Here is a 22,235-nt window from a genome sequence, read left to right on the forward strand (position 1 = left end):
ATAGTGGAATTCCTTTAGGCTATGAAAATAAACCTTTAGCTTAAATGTGGCTCACAGAGGAATGGTATTATTGAGCCAAGTGAATGAGCAACAGCCGCCACAGGATGTTAGCGTTACTATTCATAACTTATTTTTCCTATGCCTAAAACCGTTTTCCCTTCTGGTCTCACCTCTGCTGCTCTCTTAAAATGCAATTACCTACTGGCAAATTTACAGGAAAAGAAAAACAATGACTTTTGACCAGAGGAGTCGTTAATGTGAATGTCAAACCGATGCTGCACAAGAACCCGCTGAGCAACCGAGCAGAGGAAATATATAGAGAGAGATGAATCACTTTAATCCTTTGTTTTAGACCAACTCTGGGTTTAATACATGTATTCAAGAGAGGCAAGGAAAGCGGATTGAATGGCAAACAGACATGTTCCAGCACTTCAAGACTCTTCTCCGGAAACGCTGAATGCTTTCCATAGGTGTGACTGATGAGGATGTTTGAACAGTTGACACTAAATAAACGCAAATATACTGAAAATATGTCAGAAAGCAAAAGGTGATTCCTGATTCCTCTCTTGGTTCTAATTATGTAACGTAAACTAAAAAAGCATTGATCAAAAGTACATTTGGTATCAAAGTAAAGGGCAAACACAGGAAACAAACAAGGGAGTGACGTGTTATGAAGACAAATCACAGCTCTGAAAAACATAAAACGTTATTATTTTTATATTTATTTAATTATAAACCAAGTCAGGTGACAGGTATAATAAAAGGTGCTGAAAAACTTTTTTTTGTATCAATATCAATCCAATCCTCTCTTAAACAACTAAGCTTTTAGTGATATATTAGTGGATACAGCATACTATGTGACGAATACGCCCTAACAGCAGGGATCTCGGTTATGCAACACAATTTCTGTCATTTAACTTTTTTAGCTTTTTTAGGGAACTTTTAGTATAATTTCTGATTTGTCAGCACCATTCAAACATTCATACTCTTATATATTCATTGCATAATAAACTGCACAGTTGCACTCGTCTGTTTTGCTTTTTCCTCCTCAAGCATAACTCCACAAACCTGACAAGATGACAGCGCCGGTGACAGGTCTCACTCATGTTCTTGCTAACATTTACTCGACTTACACGGCTCTGGTGATTGCTCTCTTTATGGCACGTCACTCAAAGCGTTGTTAAGCATTTGCTCGACAGTTTAGGCAAATGGGCTGCGTTTAACTGTTTGTTTGTCTTTTTATTTGATATTCACTCCAGTGATTTTGGCGGGTGTTGTGCCAATACAAACACCAACTATTGGTCTAGCTCGGCTCTAATTTTACATTTTCAAGAAAAAAACTAAATAAAATCTAGTTATTTAAAAGCTAAATAGCATTCCAGTGTCCTAACACGTCGTACTATGTGAGAGAAAGAGATCTGAATCAATGCAGCAGAGCCGAAGGTGCGGTCTTATTCTCCTTTGTGCCAAAATCTGGCACCAACATTACCCGCATTCAAATTAGCCGCTGACAGTTTGGAAATGTGGGTCTGTTATGTTAATGGCAGTTAGCGTCATGCAGCAAATTCACAGAAAGATAAGCTCAGTTTGTTTTAACTCCACGCCCCCAGATGTGCTTTTGTCACTTTCAAAATTCACATTCAACAAGTCAACTGAAGTGATTTCACTTTAATGTTCAAACTCAGCCTATTGAAAAATTCCTTGTCAGAAAGCCAAGCAGGGCTGTTTTTCTCAGCTCATTAAATCCTATATTTTTTTCACAGCACAACAGTATTTGGCATGGGAACCAGAATAATTCACTGGCTCTGTTTTTCTTTGTCCTCTGATGGACTTCGTTTTGATAGGCAGCCCTTAACAAGTGAAAATATTAAATGAACTAAAGTACTTTTTCACCATTTCACAATTTTCACACAATGGAACTAAATTACTTGGCCCAAAATGCCAATTTCCCACTAAAAGCAGACTTGAACAAATGGTCTGGGTAACCAAAATGACATAATTGGGAGTTTGAGATGAACCGTACTGTGAGAATGAGTTTTAAGAGCATGCGTATGTTCAAAGATCAGGACATGATGAGTTTGATGTTTCATGGGCCAACACTCAAAGTTCCATAAACTGGCACTATAATAGCTGCTGGCATTCAAGATGAGCTAATATGATAATGTATCTAAAGGCTACAATCAAATCTCCAGCTGCCACACTCACCAAACTCGTCGCAGATGCTCTCATTCTGCAGCAGGGTGGGGTGTTCGAAGGTGTCCCGGCAGTACAGGATCCTCGTGCTTCCATCCAACGCAGCAATGCCGCCCAGCGCCAGCACCGTGTGGTCTATGAGCAGAGAGGACGGCTGCTCTCTGAGCCGTGCCAAAACGGAACGGTAACGACAATACTGAGGGTAACTGAGGACTAAAACCTTGCGCCCATCTTCTTCCTGGCCTGGAAAACACAACAAAAAGGCACGGAGTTAGAAGGGCCACAGAGGTTACACATACTTTAATTTGACATTGAACTGTAACTGTTTTGCTTTTTTCAAGTGCCCCTCTAAAAGTTGTAGAGAAGGGCAGCACTTAATTTTTACAGAACACATCCACTCTTCCATTTCTCTTCGGCTTTTATGATTTCATTCTAGCTCATCGATCATTATTCGGCTACTTTTATATTCAAGCACATCTTCTGCCAGTGTGCTGTGAATATGAAATTATCTGTAATCTCAGATGTTGTCCTAATGAAATTTTATTTGATTCACAATAAAACCAAGGAGGATCAATATGTAAACCAGCAGAACAGACTTAATACTTTATTTTGTTTCAAGAATTTGTGAAAGGTGCCACATCTGCACTGTTTTCAGACGGACAGGTGTCCCTTGCAAGTTGATATCTCATCACAGTGATTTCTCTGTGTGTATCAGGAAATGCATCGAATTAAGGAAGCAAGATTCTCTAACGCTGCTGTTTCATTGTGACTTTAAATAGTCTTCATGAAAGTTTCACATCCTTTCCTTGTAGTAATAATACACTTCAGCAAACTGACAGGATGACTTTCATGAGTGCAAACATATGACGTTGCCGGGCGGCATGTTCGAAATGCATGACATGCATAGCTGCTTGGGTGACAAGAGGAATGTCAAAACAACTCCAGATGCCTTCTTTTAACAAGCAAGTTCAAGGATGGGAATTCTCAAACAGCAATTTAAACAAGGCTGGTGTGAATCAGTGTTTGCAGGTATCTGTGTACAGCCACTTGCTGATAAATGTCTGAATTTGTTATTTATATAACAATCTCAAAAAAAGAATTACGGTTTGTCGCCTTGCTTCAAAAGCTACACTCACTGTTTCACACAGGTAATAGCAAACCCTCCCACTGGAGCCAGACTTTACTTTTGTGTGATTAACATTCCATTTACAGTGTGTAAGTTTGACTAATGCATTATCACCTGTGACAACTGACTGGCAGAGAAACCTCTACTGTTATTTGGAGAACCTCAGGACAGGAAGTGCACACTGAGCTGATACAATAAACTGCCATAAATCCCAGGAAGATATGCTGATAGACAGTCGGACAGTTAATATTATACTGGCACCGTGTAAGAACCTAACCAAGAGACTAGCCTGCTTTTAACTTTCGACTTCTGACAATGGTGCTAGATGATTGTTAAAGGCTCAACAGAGGTTTCACAATTCACCCTGAGGGTGCATGACTGTGCGTATGCAATTTCAGTGCAGCCCATCAAAAAGTTGTTTAAATATTCAAGTCTCGACCTGAGCGCCGGGGCAACAGACAGAATGCCATTTCCAGCTAATAAAATACCATAAAGACACCGTTGAACAAAAACAACTGAAAGTGTACAATGACACAGAAAGATAAAAATGTAACATAAAGTCATACAAATACAGAGCTCCGTGTCAGAAAGATGACAACTTATTGCAGGAAAAGGAAACCACTAGAACCACATATATATATGTAGGGTTTGATATGATGTGCTCTGAAATGTGCACTGAGTTTTATTTATATTTGTTATGTGTTTATGGCCTTTCTCCTTCATAATGATGCCTGAGTAATCGCTTATATGTTGATGTTATGCAACTAGGGTGTTGAGGTTACAGGTTACTGACAGTGATTAAAATGACAGTTTTAATGTTTAATTAGAACAGAATGTATCTCCTGCCACCCACATATCAGATATATGATAATCCTTAACTAATTACATGCCCGGTTAATGTTTATTCAGCAGGAGAGGGTTAAGCAAGGCACTTCAGTAAAGAAATATTGCTGTAAATATCGGCCAAGCTGAAGCCATGACAGAAGCATTTCCTGCTTTTTAAAAACGTATATATATCTTGTGTTTCCTGTTGGACTACTTCGCAGAAACTGCATGCTCTAGTAAATCTGTCATGAGAACCTACTCCTTTACAAACAACAAATGGAACTGATCTGAATATACACAGAAGCTCTGGCACTGAATCAACTACTTTGTGTAATATAACATCATCAGGGCTGACCACGGACATGCAAATGTTTTCGGTGAACTGCATGCACAGTACTAGTAATTGCAACAAAACATTTGGGCACGAGTGTTGCTCTCTTTCACCAGAATAAACAGGTGCTATGAAGTGTGCTCAGTGCACATGACACACTGGAAACAACTCCTTGGCACTCCAAGCGCCGGCAGTGGTTTTAGATGAAACTATCAACAGTACTATCAGAGCAAGTCCATACAAAACATTTTTTATTTTTATGAATAAACTGGAGAATTCTTTTTACACAAAGGCTGCCTGCCAGATCTGAAAAAGAAAGTCAGCCACATCAGCAATAAATCTGTAAAGTTATATTGCATGTACCTTTATGGAGGGGGGGGGGGCTACTTAAAAAAGCAACAAAAAAGAATAGCTAAGAGTAGGTTAAAATGAATGTCAACTGAGTTTCCAGCCATGAGCCCTGAATGTGAAATGACTCACTTTAATCTCTGTAAACCGAACTTTAAGCTAGCTCTTGTGAAGTCTGAGCTTGCACAACACTGAACTTCATACGCGGTTTTCTGTTCCAAACAATGAACTAGGTATGCCAATTATAGCCACTTTCATTTCAACTTTTCAAATGCCAAAGTATACATTTTCTAATGTTCTCATTTTTTCTGAACAGCACAGCTAAATAAAGCTAAATGAATTACCCTGCTACCACAAAACGAGCAAATTCAAGAAACTGCAACTGCTGAATTTTCACTCACTTGGTGTAACAGTAGCGTTTAGAAAAACAGTAAAACTGATTCTAACTAACAATTTCAACTCTAAGATAATATGACAAATGAATATGAGGTAATGTTAAATTGATAATTTCAATAAGTCCAGGGTGTACCCGCCTCTTGACCCATCAGAGTTGGGATAGCTGGCAGACCGTGAGTAATTGCATAAGCGTGAAAAAATGGAGGCATAGTAAAAGCTCACGTGTTGTAACCCTGTAATTATAGAGTACAATCATAAAAAAATGACCTAGAACAAAGAACAATACTAGATAATGATCTGACATAAGCCAATCATAAAGCACACAGATAATATGCAAGTGCTTTGTTTCTTAAAAGCAAACACAATTCTGTAAACGTCAGATTTTTCCGACTCACTCATTTTAATAGGCTGTTGTTTGCAGTAAGGTCTTAATACTATTCTAGCTTACTAACCAGACTACAAGGTTCCACAGCTGATGAAGTAGAGTCAAGCAGTTTGAAACACGATTTTTATATGAATTATTAACCACCCTGTCTACTTTTACAAAGCCCTTGGACATGACATTCATGGGAATTTCTGCTGGTGAGTTAATATTTCAGGGGGAGGCTAACTAGCAAGCTTTTCACCTTGCCTTGCTACAGACAGTTTTAAACAGATTTTAAAAATGCATTTTCCCTTTTGTGGTGGTATTTTCTGAAGCTGCAGGCTGATAAAAATCACTGAAATGTGCAGCAGAAGCAGGACAGGAAGGACTCTATTCATAACATATTTACAACAGCTGCATTCCCAACAATTAGCGTAATTAGTTCCACTGTACTCCAACATGCGGACCACCTCAAAAGAAATTATTAAAACCATTCAGCCACTCCACTCACACATATATTCACATGCTACAAAGTCGCTACAAAGCCCACAAATGTATGAACACACATTTTACTGCATACATATCCCACAGCAGTCACACACATTTATCCAAGATTGCGGCATTTGTCATTCGCAATTACAGCTCAGAGGTAGAGCAGGCTTTGTTTCCAAATGTCAGGGATTTTATTGTAAGCGGTCACCGTCAGAGCTGCTCTTTCTCCCGAGGACCCTCACAGCATTTCACTTGATTAGATTCAATTTGGAGTGAGAGCCGCAGGGCATTAATAACTGTACAAAGGTGTTGTAAAGTATGCATGTCAGTGTGCGCGCGCGTGTTGGTGCGTATAATGCACATTGAGTGCAAACACACTTTAAAAATTCCTTTTGTTCTTGCAGCCCGACCTTTCAAAATAAAGGACGTCCTTATCTTAATGTAAGCGTCCTAATTGGTTGGGGCTGTGGCTGTATCACTGGAGAGCTGAAGACATTGTGAGAACATTATGCAATTTGTTTCTCTCTCTGAGGACCTCTTTTCTATTTTCTCTTTCTGTCTCTCTGTCCTTTCCTAGTGGTAGTATGGCGTGTTGATCAAACAGCTGCGGTGCGGCAGATTATTTTCAGAACATGCTGTAAAGCTTCTGACCTCATAAACTACAATAGTGTCAGGGTCATAACTGCTCTGCAGGACAGCTGATAATATAACCACTCAGTCAGAGCAGCACAAAATAAATTCCAATACTTTACAGTACACAGTAAAGTGAAAAGGAATACTAATCATTAAATATTACATCCCCTGTGGTGCTTTTAAAACACGTATTACACTTAAAGGGGCACTCAGCTTATTTTCACCTCCCTGTAGCCTGCTGTATCATCTGCTGTGACTCTGGAGGAGCTTTCTAAAGTTTCAAAATATAATGCTGATGATGTCATCGTGCTAGCATTAACGTTATCTAAGCTTGGACCAGCACTTTCCAAATATATAACTGAAAAAGTGCGGCATATAAAAGATGTGGGGGTAAACAAGCCAAGAAGGCCCTAATCAGAGAGGCTATTGAGTTGCATTACTGGAGCTCAACTCATAGCGAGGAATAAAAGGCAGAATATTTTGGCATCTCATGCTTGAATTATGACTTATCTGGTTGGCTATTGTTTCCAATGTGGAGTCAGTGTTAGTCGGTACAGTCACCACTACTTAAGAAATATGTCTGGTCTCCCTTTTCCATCCACCGGAATGCTGCACAATCAGATAAAATCTACCATCTCCACTCCCCGCATCCCTGCTGTTATCGCTGGATTTGAGCTGATTCTCAGTCTTGTGATCACTTTGCATGCGAGGCCCATTTCTATTACTTATGAATGTATATATTCTAAGTAGCACATCTCTTCATGGTACTATTTGATGGATAGGAATCCTTTAGTGTACATAATACCTTTGCATAGTGCTATATACCAAATATAATCAAAGGAATTCACTATATATATATATATATATATAAAAATTGTTGTGGAAGTTTATGTGGAAGATTCAGCAATTCAACTTAGTTAAGGAGTCATAAAGAGAATACTTCTTCTCCTTTTGATTTGAGCTGTCCAAGAGACTGCTAAAAAACCTTGATCCATTTTCTCATGGCTTTCTGTTATGGTACTACCGAGAATAGCATTAATACAAGCTAATTCAACAACTCCATAGACTTGTCTCTGGTATGCAAGGCCTCCAGAAGAAAATCAATTCAAAAATGTACTAATGCAAAAGAAGGGCTTTTATTAACATATGTCTATAGTTTGATATTCAGTCTTGCAGAAAAAGTTTGCTCAAGCTGTAGACACTTCAAGGATGACTGAGTTACTAAAGCAAAAAGTGCATTACAGTAATTTAATCAGGATGTGACAAAAGCATGGATGGGTTTCACTCTGTGTTGAGATGACAAGATTGGGCTGATCTTTAAAATATTCCCGAGATTAAAGAAGCATGACTGAAACATTTCTGTAATATGCAAATAAAAATGCGAGCTGGAGTCAGTCTTTTTTTTTTCAGACACAGGCATTAAACAACTACAGCAAGAGTTCGGGAATTGTGCAACAGGGTGAGGGCTGGTGATTAAAATGTATGTTTTAGCTTTGAGCCATCGAACCTCTAATGTCAGGAAGACAATTATACAAGAAAGTCTGCAATACTCATTTGTGGGCTGGAATACTTTAAAAATGACATCAGTCAGGAAGCATAACATTAACAAATGTTTTTCCCTTTATTTTTCTATCATGGGAACATTTTAGAGTTTCAGGTATACAAGCAGGACTGCATGCAGTGAGTCCATACATTATGTTAATGGTGTCATGACCCACGTAAATAATAAGACAGATGATGCACAAATGAAAGGGAACCGAAATGGGGAGCAAAGCACAAAAAGTGAACAAACTGAGAAGTTGCAGTGCACAGTTTTCTTTTTATACTTTTGGTTTGAACATGTGAAATAAAACAACTGTACACCAGATGTAGTATTTCCTTTTTAAAGGGCCGGAACACAAGATTTGATAGTCCTGATTTCCTGGCTTATCGGCAGCCGCTGTTCTTTATTCAACAAATAAAATGGAAAAACAAATGAGACTCAACATGCAGGGTAAAGTTGCTGATAATTCATTTGGAAATCCATCACAGAGAACAAATGAAATATCTGCTTTGATGGTGCATTCAAGGAAATGCGTAAATCTGAGAGCCTGCCAAACAGCAACTTTTTAATGTGAAGCATGATAGAAAGAATGAATGTCATCTTTTTTGCAACATCTGTGTCTGCCTCCTGTCAGAGGTAGACACAAAAGTTCCAAAAGTTGATTTCCTCTCAGAATCACTCATCTATGACATGCTTTTGGAAACCCACTCATCTTTCATAGACATCCAGCTCACCGAATTTCCCATGAATACATCATTGCAATTTAAAACATAAAATTACTCAACTTCTTTTTGCACTAATGACAGCAAGGTCTTATGAGTTGTGCTATATGGTATGTCAGCTGTACCGGTATGCCAGTTATAGTGTCTTGCATGACGTGAATTGTTCAAATACAGCTATAGTCATACATCTACTCCACCCACAGTGACATCGAGCCAGGTGAGTCAAGGAAGGACTTAAAGGTGTTTCATCTGACTTAAGAATAATTTGTACCACAAGGTTCGCAAGAATAGATTGTTTTCAAAGCTGTACTTCACAGCTCAGCTGTGGAAACATTAAAATAAGCGGCAACAAAAAGTTGCATTACATCTAACCGAAAAGCGGAACAGAGAGCCTGTTAAGTGCTAATTCTCTAGCCCTGTGCCAAATTCTCTGTTAACAGAGTCTGTGTGCAGAATACATATTATTGTGGGTGTGTGGTTTTATTTGTGCTTTATTTCTCGTTTTATGATGACATTTAAAGGTTTTAAATTCTACAAACAGAACAATGAACTGTTGGGAACCTATATAAAGACCCACTTATAAAGAGATATTGTACAAACTTTTGGTCACACCAAATAGTTTGACTTTCTAATTCTTTTATAAGCATTATAAAATGGCATTTACATATTAGTTAATATGTGCGATGATGTGCTGCACGACATGTTTAATGAACATATTTAATAAAACAACTATCTACAGAATACAGTAGCTCTAATGAGGTAGTGTGTAAAGTAAAAATAAGGGTTTTTATTTCTACCACAGCATAATAAAAGCAACATGCAGTAATCCATGTGCATAAAAAGGGATGAAAGGAGATTGTACTGTGGTCCCACTGTACAGGAATAAGTATGATGAGAAGAAGCTCAGCCACTATAACATATTTTGTGTAATTACACCAAATGAAGAATTTCTCTTTAATAACAAGCATGATAAACGAGTCATCATAATCAAAATCTCAGAAATGCTGCATTCAACAAGAAACTCATTAGTTGAGGTTGAAGCAGCTGCTCTGGCAGATGAAACATCATTGATATCATTGAATTTCAAAACCAGCAAAATAAATTTCAAAACCAGCAAAATAAAAGGGCGATCTATTTGCCGCATCTTTGAGCTCCTCTGCTTTTCATTGGAGAATTTCTGTAGCGGCTTTGAAAGTTGGGAATAAAACTAGTTGTAATACGAGGGTTGTTGACAGTTAAAAGCAGATCTGTGCTAGCTAATTAAAAACTAAATGCTGCTCATGTAAACTGTGTCATTTACATTCAACCAAGCTTAAAAATATTCAAACTGCCCACAAGCTCTGACAAGATCTTTCAAGCAAGTGTGCTCATTTCTCTTGTCACAGACAAGCAGGAAGAAGCTGAAAACCATTACTCTCATGCTCTCTGTCACCCGCTGTAGTCCTTAAATCACTCACTCTGCTCAAATTTGCTGTTGTCAACATTTCCACATTATCTGCTCGGCCAAGGAATTTACTGGATCCCCCTGCTGCTTTTGTGGGGTTGGCGAGAAATGGCAAGGCATGTAACCCAGAGCCAATAATGTCACTTTCATATTTGATTTTTTTTTCCTTCCTTTTTTAATCCCACGGTAACACCAAAACAAGCCCAAAAACTTAAAATATAGGGACAAGTGAGGCTGCGGTGAAGAAAGGGGGCAGAAAATAAGTAGGGAAAGTAAAGAAAAGTAGGTTCTTGTTTGGTATTCTCCCTCCATGCTGTGGGCTCTCTTCTCTGTGCTCTGTATTGATCTTCGAAACTGCCCTGTTTCCATTTAGCGTCTTCTCATAATATATAACACAGCTCTGATTTATTCACCTCCTTTCTCTCTCCTACTTTTCAATGAGGGGACATGACACTGAGAGACAGCAGGTGCCCGATCTGGCTGTTGGTTTCAGGTTATTGAAACCTGACCAAATAAAGAGGGAACGGCATCTGTCAATGACACCAAATGGAAATGATGTGTGGGGGGCATCACATTTACACTACAGGCAACCTCATGTTTTCAATGAAGACAGAATTACATAAAACAATGAAATAAATTCGTTGAATTTGCATGATTCATCGCCTATCCAATCTGTGAATGACTACACTATCTGGGATAAAACAAAATGTGCTAGAACATTTTGCTAATTGCAACCTAGTCTGTGCAGTAAACAAAATCACATTAATCACACCGGGGATGCAGCAGCATCAATAAATCACTATAGTAGAGTAAAACAAAGCAAAGCCATCACACAGACACTAACGCACAGTTTATTTTCTTTAAAGGGAGTAAAATTGAAACAATATTTCAAATTTGTTTAATGGATTTGCACAAAATAACAAACTGTGTTTGCAAATGACTCAGTGGCCGTCCATCATCAACATTGCATCAGTCACACACACTGACTCGCCTCTCCCCTGCTCATTATATCAGCTGCAAGCTGTGCTCTCACAGACAAATGCACACAATGTACACAGCATACGTTCTGCCTTTTAGATCAAAAGACAAGCTGAAATCTAACTATCGCAGTGAGTTGGCTCAGATGATTTAAATCAGGACATTTTTTGACAATTTATTTCCTTTCTCAGAACAGATATGACAAATTCATGCAGAGTCGTCCATAAATCAACTATAACGAAAATGATCATGTAGCTGAACTGTACTGAACTGAAGACTATTCCTACACGAGCAGCCACCGTTTTTATGCCGTATTAGCAAACAATTACATCCCAACGTCTAATACGAAACAGTTCATTTTTAGTGACTAATCAATAAAAAAACCTCTCACCTGAGCCATTTTAGCTTCTTTAAGCTTCTTTCATGTTTTGGTTTTAACGTCAACACGCTTGCATCTTTGTGCACAGCTGGATGCCCTAAAAACCTACTAAGCAATTCATTACCTCAAGCATACCAACACAGTATACAGCTGGTGAACACAGCTTAGCATTTAGCAGCTGAAGATCCAGATATTTTCCCTCAAGAATTGGTGGAGATCAAAACAGAGTGGAAACAAGCAGAGTATGGAAATTATTTTTACAAAATTAATCCAAGTGCTGTTGTTGCCCCGTGTCTGTTTGTTAACATGCCCACTGTTATAAGTTTATCATTGTTAGCTGTTGTATTCACACATCACTCAGTGGCCAGAAATTGGGCAAAAGGACAAATACACAGTAAACTATTTGCTTGAAACTGGGGCATTTGGAGGAGCACAAAGCAGTTCAACCTCAGTTGGTGTGTATTATTATTAGTACATTTTTTAAAGTCAGCTTCTTAAATTAGCACTCTGGTCTGATTTGCTTTCTGTATAATGCTTTGAACAAACTGTATTTTCTCACCTGCATTATTTATATAAAATATCATTATTTACTGCCAGTATAATGTATCACTGCATATGCTGCTATATAGATATTTTGCCCCACCCCTCACATGAGCACTATTGTAATCTGTGATTGTTACAAATAAATGTTCACAAAAGCCTCTCAGAAGCATTTTCTGCCTTTTAGCTGCGTTTGCAAACATAGTTTGTTCCCGACATTTATATTTTCACCAGAATGTTTTATATTTTAATACACCCTGTTGAGCACGGAGTCTGGTCTTTTGTTTATTGCGAAAGTGTTTCAGTGACAAGCTGCGAAGCAAGTAAACCACAGCAGAATTTCAAAGCTGACAAACAATGTGGAAGCAGGTTTGTCACAAGGTGGAGACTGACACAGGCGCAGTTTACTTAGGGATATTTTGTTATAAATATGACTGTTTGGAACACATTGAGCTTACCGGCGGATAGCTAAAAAGCGTTATGTGCTCCAACACAAGAAGGTGAATGAACTGTACCCATCAGGAATTCAAGCTGATCACATCTGCTGCTCTGCGTGAAGGCTGTGATATTAAAAAAGTATCAGATGGGTGGAGTGAGTATGACTTAGTATGTGAGAGTCTGGCTTTTACGTGCACATGCCTAATTCTTGCAAGAGAATAATATTCTCACAAAAGGGCACCAACACCCAGAGGAAATGTTCCACTGAAACTGTACAGAGGGCAAATAGAAAGAGAGAGTAACAAAGAGAGAGAGTAATACATAAAATAGAGAGAAAGAGAGCCCTCCATGCATGCTGGCTCCTGTTCTTAATTATAGTAAAGCACTAAAGTGCCTCATTCATTTCAGCAGGGTGGGGCGGCGGACTGTGACAAAGGAAAAAAAAAAGAAAAAGGATAAAAAAAAGAAACGTTTATATAATTTTCACCTCAATTTATTCAAGTGTGAGGCACAAGGATTGAGGACACACAGCTATGCATACAACACTAGTATGCACACACACACACACACACACACACACACACATACAGAGAAAATTCAACTTTCCTCAGCTTAATTCCTTCCCAGATGTTTTTGCGGTTGATGTTGGTGGGAGGGGGGGTTCAAAAACACACACCCATATTAAATGTTTTCAGTTAAACAGGCAAGAGAAGAGAAGAGAAGAGAAGAGAAGAGAAGAGAAGAGAAGAGAAGAGAAGAGAAGAGACAAAAACAACACAAGCACTTTCCTCCGGTTGATTTATGTGATTCTATTACATTAAACATTCTTTCCCCTGAGCAGGCTCAGCTCCCTAGCAACCATCGCTCGCAGCCCTAATGTGTCTGGCACAGGGCCAGGGAAAGCTGCCTGCCTTATTGATTGCCAGATTGAAAAGTTTGCATTTAATAGGTCCTGTAATACATGAAGGAATTATTCAGAGAGGCTCCTTGTCAAAAACCCAAATTGGTTCTTTTGACTATAAAAAAACAACGGGGGCCGTGTAACAAATGAGCTTTCAGAAAGCTCCTCTTTTGTGCCTGAAATGAAATTCGATGTAGCTTTGACCCTTCAGAATTATCACTGTCACCAGGAAGTAAACTCGAAACTGATAGCTATGAGGTTCGAGGCCACGTTGTCGCTTAAGATGAGGAAGACAAGTTTGTGCCATGTTGATCCCCTTTTGTGCGGTGATGGATTGGCCCTAAACACTGTTCGCTGTCTGGTCCCCGGCTGCATCCTGACTAATGAAAGACTACTGCTGGGTTTTGGGGGTCAATCCACTTATAGCGCAGTCAATTCAGAGAGTAAAAAAAGCTGCTCTGCGAGAACCCAAAATGTGCAAATACCACAGGGAGTAAATTTAATCAACTATCTGTGGTTGGAGAAATACAGCTTCCTTTCAACTACACAAACAAGTGAAACCCTTCCCCGTGTCTCTTTCCCTCTCCTCAAACAAGCCTAAAAGCTGTTACACCCAGGTGATGATACTCTATCTGCTATGACGGCCACTCTCATTTGTCACGCGGCTCTGTCCGACACAAACTCAATTGAGCAGCTGTGATCAGAAATCTCAGAGGTTGTCAGCAACAGAGAGAATGAGGAATACATAGAGAGTTTCTTTGGCTCAGCCTGTAGAAGACAGCATTTTCAACCGCACATATCATTCTCCCGCAGAATGAAATGGATGACATGTTTGCCTTTAAATGTATCTTTAATGGGACAGCGAGTTCCCATTTAAGTGAGTTCTGCTGGAAGGTTAGAGCAAAGGAGGGAGAGGGAGAGAGAAAAAAAACACATCTTATCAGGAGATTGGGAATTGGGTCAGGCAAGGAATTACATGCCATTCTAGATCAAAGTTGCCGTGTGTATTTCCTCAAAGAAGGGCCCCTCATTATCAGCTCAGACTTATTTCTCAGGGCGTATACTCAGCATAGTGTGCAAAAGGAAACATAATTTAATGTGTTTTAGTAAAAGAATGAATAAAAAAAGAAAAGAAAAGAAGAAGAAGAGGGACAAAAGAATAATACTGGAGGCTATTTGGGACAGGCATGTTTCCCAATGGTAAAACTGTAATGAGAGAGAGAGAAGAGAGGGGGTGTTTGCTGGAGATGCTGAGGGTGGGGGGGTGGGGGTGTTGTTGTCATTCAGCATGGCTCCATTGCGAATTCCTGTCATTAAATATGAACTTCTCTTTCTCCCTCGCCCTATCTCTCTATCATCAGATCTGTATAGAGGAGGAAGGCTTTATATAAACAGCCTGTGCAGTTAAGCCAACTGGAACCCTTTTCAATAATTACATCCAGCACAATACTCAATTTACATTGCATTTATTTAGCTGGAGGATTTGACAATGTGGCAAAGAAAAGAGTGACATTAGCAGTAGATGATAACAACTAGAGCGGTGCGCTCCCCAAGGGGAGATGTTTTAGTCTGTGGCTTAGAGGGAGACTTTCCAGATAGCAATATGTCATTAAAAACCAGTGCCATCTGTTCACATTTCTTGTTTATGTGCTGTCATGGATATAAACCGTACTGAAGATACAAAAAGCAAATCCGAGAAATGCAATCTGTAGGATTTTCTCTTGCATTCTTTGCTGTGCAATTAGTTGTGATTACACATTCCAGCAGCACCACAATAAAGAAAACAAGACCCACTAACAATTGTTTTCTCTCCACAAGCACTAATGATCTCTGTTTGAAGTTCCCAAGCTCAGTCCTACACAAACAGTTTTCACATAGCTGCTGTCTCATTCGCCTAACATACACAGTATCTGGCGAAACGAGCAGGTAATTTCTGATAAACTGCAGCCGTCTTGGCTCTAAACTCATTCATTCCAGATTACAGAACATGACCTCTGATGTGGCAAACCTCCATCCTGCGCTTTACTAACAGAGCTGTAATTACTGTAATGCAGCACATACAGTGTTTGTAGCTGCTTGTCTCACATTGCACAGGACTGATAAGAACTTCAGTGAAGAATATCTACCAGCTGTGATAACAAGTTTATGTGCACTGGTCATTCATGCCAAAAGGCTTCTTACTTCTCTCTGCTGTTTTTTAATATTATTATTATGAAACAAGTCCAACAGGAATCTAAAATGACAGTGCAAGATATTTTATTTGTTCTGTATAGTGTTGTACTTTGACTACAGTATAATGACAAAGTGTTTGACATGAAACGAAAACAACATGAATCAGAGATTCTTTGGCAAAGGCCTTTGTTGTCCAAGAAATAACTTGCTAAGTTAGTCTTTGTGATGCCTGACAACATGGGTGTGTCATACTTTGCTCTTCATGAGAGCCCAACACAGCTGTTTTTTCCCTTCCCATTCAGTAATTATCCTCAGCAATATAAATAAAATTTTGCACCTACTCTACAAGGCAGCAATTCTGTGACTAGGCTTTTGTTAACTTTAAATATTACCCTCTGACACTGTGAATGAAACAACAGCTTTCCCTGAGTTATGGCTGACGGGAAAATCGGGGAGGGGGGGAAGGAGGGGCTGGCTGAATGCCTCTCATTTTGCCAAGTGCTCCTCGGGCCACCACATAACAAGGAAATGGACTGAAAGGTTGAGAAAGAAGACAGAGAAGCATCAATGATCTATTGTTTGCAGGGAGGGCACTGCATACAACTCCTCTGGCAGTTAATATATCAAAGAAAGCCAAACATACTACACCATCTGCAACGAGATATTTTGCAAATACACATTACGTCATCTGTAGTTCTTTGGCTTAATAAAAGCATTAAGAACAGCTATGTACCCAGGCAAGTATGTGTGACTATGCGCACACACTCCCACAGCTTCCAACAAAGGTCTGGAATCTATCAAAGCTTCCAAATTGCAATTACCTTTCAAAGGAGGAAAAATGCATTACAGTACCTCTGTGCTGTGAAATGAACGCAAGGCTATAATCTATACTGCGTACTACAGTTTACACCCTTCAGCTTGGCTGTGCACCTGTGTTTAGTTCAGCCTTACACATTATGAAATATATTATGTGGATGTTGAGAAGCTGATCCGCAATCAGCAATAAAAGCTATTTTTACCTTGGCAAGGGTCTGACTCAAAGTGTTTTTCCAACACTCTAATGCTATGATACAAATAAATGGTTATTTAATGTTCACACACTCTCACATACTGTAGAAGTCAAGAAGCTATTATTATCATCGTTCTGCAGAGTTCAGTCTTATTAATTCACGCACCTTCAAATCTTGAAAATAATGAGCCAAGTCTCTGGTATTATTAAGAGAGACAAGTGGAATTATTAAACTCGCACAACTTGGAAGCTTACAATAAACTGATAAAATCTGTGTTTAGTTTTGTAAGAACAACAGAAATGTCACTTAGGAAATATTTTATTACAGCATCAGATTTAATGTATCTCTGCTTTAATGATGATGCAAAAATCTGTTCATTTATCTTCAGATCAGACACAGATGTGCCTGTGCTGATAATTATATGTTATTATAAAGTAATTAACAAGAACTAATGAGGCAAAGGTAAAGTCCTTGAAAAAAGTTAGCAATTCCAGTTTGGAAACTTAGTAATGTCTGTTTGTCCATCCATCCATTCAGCTGCTCACAGGGTTATAGTCTTACATTTCTATATCATTACCACTGCTATATTTCACTACTGTAACTGGTAATATGTATATAATATGCCAAAAAAAAGTCAAATTCTGGGCCAATACTGACACCCATATTTAAAAATAACAATTTGGCCAATAGGTGATCTTTTTTTGTGTTATATCATTGATTAATTTGCTTTTTGTTGCTCTTCATCAGACCATATTTGCCAATTATCCAGTGCAAAACGGATTGAATACAACAGATAAATATCAGCAGCCATCAGTAAATGGCATCTTATTTGCTGATAGCTTATACTGACGTTTGGCTAATATATCAGTGCATTAGCAGTCATTTACTGAATGATAAATAGTATTTTTGTGAGTAAATCTTACGATGTGCTTTGCCAAAACTATCATATACATAATCAAAAGGGAAAAAAGCAAATTTTCCCTGACTTGCAGCGAAGTAGAATCATCAAATAGTATAAAATTTAAACAGTTGAAACTAAAAGCAACTAAAATGCCTCAGATCTGCACTTCAGTGGAGAACTTAACACTGCTCATGTTGTAGGTTTGACTTTCAAGCCTTTTTAATAAGCACAACAGGGCGTCCAGAAGAGGACATGCATTCATAAAGCAGATGGACTGGCATGCTCATAAAAAATGCAGGGTTATTAATTGTACAATCTGTGATGTCTAGAAAGCCTACTGAGCAGCACCAAAAAAAACATCCATATCTATCTATCTGAAGGCAGAATGTGAGGCTGTCATACAGAAAGAAACATATCGGGGGAGATGTACAAAAAACCTCAGCACTGAAATATTAATGCTGCCGTAATCCTTTAAATAGGCATCATATTACACATCATGTTTTGACATAGACTAATACAGAAATCTCTCTAAAAAGTCTGCTGGTTGGGTAACGCTTAAGTATGAGTCAGAGTAACTGGAACAGGCAGGCGATTTGCTTAAGAAAAGAAAGCAAATGTTTCTCAGTCAACACACAGCCTCAGATAAAGCCTCATTATCCATGTGATTTTAGAGCTTTCATAACAGCGAATCATTAAAAAGAATAATTTAATAATGAATCTATCAGGGAATTTGTCTTGGAGGCAGAGCTGCTAGCGCATTATGAAAGCACCTCACTCTGTTTCTGTCTATTTAAGATGCCTGGCAGAGGTCACATCAATAGCATCTCTGTTGTTCCAGACCTGACTAATGGAGAGAAGAGAGACACAACTGTTGTTTCAGACCTCCCTAATGGAGAGACGGAGCTCTTCATTTCCTCTGAGGCCATTCTCATTGTTTAACCATGCACCAGCCTTCAGCCCAGCTTCATTGCATAAGCCAAAAAAACACATTATGTGACAATCCAGAAATAAAATAACACAAATTATTGATGAATATAGCTATCCAAAGAAGCTGAATTTGATTACGGCGTGAGCCATAACAGGATATGGCTCGACTGTTGGGTGGTCTCTTTCTCTTTCTCTCTCTTTCTCCCATTCAAATTCGAGGCATGCTCAAACATCTAATAGATTTTTCCACCCCAGCACACAATTTACTGCTTACAGATTTAGAATTCTCTGGCTTCCGGCCAGGCCACAGTCAGAAGGGAATTAATGATATGAGCACATCAGTGAGGAAAAACAGCTTGTGATTCTCTCTCCTACAGGTCTGGGCATAATGAAGAAGATACTGCCATAAACCCCCCAAAAGAAAAAAAAAACATAGCAAAGGAGGAGAGAAGAAAACAGGAGGGGGTGAGAAAGGCACATAATCAATACAAACACTCCATTAAATTACTTCAAAAGAGATTTTGGACAGTTTCTAGAATTAGTTCTGCAGAGAAAAAAAAGCAGAAGGGGAAGCAAATATGTCTGAGGGGCGGAAAGCAAACAAGTGCAAACGATACAATCTGCCACATGCTCTGAACGGAGGAGTACAGCGGCAGTGTGTCTTACGAAAGCATGGCATTCTTTCTTTGCCTGAGTCACAACATACCATTACTCTTGTAACACCACAACCCAGTTGTCTTTATCTTTTTCAAGAAACTGCTTACTCCTTCCCACGTTGCAGTCGAAACATAAAACGCTTTCACGTGTGATAGTGACTCAGTGTCCCAAATATTGTTCTGTATTGTCACCAAGACAAATCAACCATGAGAAGACCGCATCTGTCTGTTTCCTTATCACAAGTTCCTACCCGCATAAACATTCTGTGACTCTGTGAACAGTCTCTTCTCTGAAAGAGGACAGAATCTACCCTCTACATCAAATTGAAATGTTCCGACTGAAATATTGTCAGGATATCAACTCGGGTATATGTGCCAAGCCTGGCATACAGATCAGATGTTGTATCGGAGGGAAATACAGCGGCTATATCCCCCGAGTGAGCGAGGCTGTAAAGATTCTTGGAAAAAAAAAGCCAGGTACGCGTGTCACGGGCCTATTACGCCTTCGAGATCAATCAGTGTAAGTGACAAAAGCGACATCGCTAAATACGCTCAACCACATGTCAGCATTTAGACTTAAAAGTGTGCCCGTGTCCTCCTTAGTGTGAAATTTCCTCTTTGTGTTACTGTCGATCTGCTGCAGCTCAATACAACTCAACGACATCAATGCAAAGAGGGCACCTTAAGTCATTCTGTGGGTCAAGACGACACAGAAAGGGAAAAATGTTTGGACATGACATGGGAAATTTGTCCAAATTTTCATGCTGTTAACATTTACTTAAAATAGCTTCATACACACTTAAAAATCACATCAGCAGTAACTGTCAGTTACTGAAGTTGAAGTGTCAGTTCTGAAGTTGCATTCTGACTGACATGTGAAGGTACGAGTGTCATTTCCTGTTTACATAAACTGGTGTGTTGACTTTTTGTATAACAAGTTCCAAAACCAGTATTCATGCAAAGTAGCTTATCCTGTATGGAAATGATAGAACCATACATCATTTTTTAATTCAATTTTGTAGTGAAGGTTAGATGTTTATCCGAGAGTTACGTGTTTGATTCTTAGCTTCTCTAATTCCCAAGCTGCCCTTGGGCAAGAAACTCCACTAGTGCATAGATGTGGAAAATATTTAAGTTCCTTTTAGACAAAAGCACCCTCCAAATGTATTTAACTTGAAACTGCATACATTATAACGAAGGTCAGTTATGATGGATTATCACTTTAAGCATAGAGCTCGCGATAACGTGCATTTTCGTTCGAATCTGTTATGTGAAATTTGGACATTGACACACTTACTGGATAGAAACATTATTCAAAGAACTCTATTTGTGGCTTTTCATACAACAAAAAGTTGCATAATGAACATGAATTTCCTTGAATTCCAATAAGTGGCTTTCATTTCCATTACTAACTGAATATTGCATGAAAAGATCCAATCCATCAATTGTTGGTTAAACATCAAAATTACAGCTTTGAGCAGCACTGCACATAGTATGTAGTATTTTTTTTTATTAAAAAATAGATGGAGTCATATAATTTTCATTTTTCTATGGTTGAATCTTCAAAGGTGTTAGAGCATAGAAACAGTATTTAAAAAAAGTCAAGGAGATGGGCGAATTCACCATCCCTGCAATTCACTCTATTTTTTTCTGCCAGCATGGTTCCTTTAGTCTCAGTGTTTTCTTGGAGAGCCCTGATCCCTCCAATTGCTGAGGGATGAACTGCCTACAGATCATACTATGGGTGAGGGCAGGAGTCATGAACACCATCTATGTTCTTTGAACGCAGGAGTCGCAAGCTATGACCTTGTATAATCCTCCACATCATCTCAGCTCACAATCTGTTCAGTGGCATCCACACCGAAGGCTTGAATTAAAGAAAGACAAGACAGAAAACCTATTGAGCTATTTTGTGAGCATGAGCCATTCTGTCTTTTTTTCTCCAATCCTTTATTATTTTTCTTCTACAGCACTCTGTGTTTCCCAGCACAAGCCTACAAACTGTATCAGCAGATACAGCTCTCAAACACTCGGCCTCGTAGTATACGACCAGAAACCAATTTCGGCAGGCAGCAATGAAAAAAAAAATGAGGCCAGTCCTCTAGGGAGAGATAGAGGGGCAGAATGTAAACTTCCCTGGCAAGCCATCCCTGGTGGATTGAACTGTAAAAAGAAGCTCTAATACCCACTCCAATACAAGATAAACTGAGTGGACAGTTTACATTACCTGATTAAGTGAATTACACCACAGATTACATAAGTACTGCGAAATACATTACATCACCCATGCAGACTTGCTATCTCTTTATCGTTAGTTAGGAATTTGAGTGAGACAAACACAGTTCAACACAACAATTTTTCAGGGCTGGAGATTCTTCAGAAAAAAACCCACACAGTTCTTAAAACAGAACTGCAGATTGCCTCAAATCAAGTACTTCTGTATTTCCCTTTGCTATTTTGAGTTCAAGCGGGTTCACACTGATAACTCGGTGTGAGTGCACTAGTACACTGATGGTGGACTTACAATGGTCATAAAGTTGACTGACATTACATGCTTCTTACCCTCTGTGGGTAACCACTTTGGCTACGTACAAAGGCTTTCAATGGTGAGGCTAATGCAGTGCAGCAGGTCCAAGAAGGTAGGAGGAGCACTGCTGATAGGACTATCAAATAGACATCCAGATATATATGGTGCTTAGCCAAAACTGGACAGATTGTACAGTATGTTTAAGCATGGGTCCATCTTGTGAAGCAATGCCCAGCTTTGTTTATAAAACACACGTTTTTCCCATGTATTTAATTTTAGCTGCAAAGATCTACACAACATTTTAGACTCCTAAAATAGGTGCCTTTTCTTAAAGTGGCGGTGGCAAGCTGGGAAATATATTATTTGTATTTCCTGACCTTGCTCTTGGT

At 39.0% G+C, this 22,235-nt stretch overlaps 1 protein-coding gene across 1 annotated transcript in view; it reads right to left on the reverse strand.

Annotated features, from left to right (window-relative positions):
* arid5b (AT-rich interaction domain 5B) overlaps window positions 1-22,235 on the reverse strand; it is a 75,375-nt gene that overhangs the window by 39,141 nt on the left and 13,999 nt on the right. Inside the window, exon 4 of the mRNA XM_005930538.3 lies at window positions 2,206-2,436. Within this exon, the coding sequence (XP_005930600.1) occupies window positions 2,206-2,436 (231 nt within the window). The remainder of the gene's footprint in view (window positions 1-2,205; window positions 2,437-22,235) is intronic.

The sequence above is a fragment of the Haplochromis burtoni genome, unplaced genomic scaffold, assembly GCF_018398535.1.
Source record: "Haplochromis burtoni strain Fernald_Lab_line unplaced genomic scaffold, NCSU_Asbu1 Contig_46, whole genome shotgun sequence".
In the NCBI taxonomy this organism is placed as follows: domain Eukaryota; kingdom Metazoa; phylum Chordata; class Actinopteri; order Cichliformes; family Cichlidae; genus Haplochromis; species Haplochromis burtoni.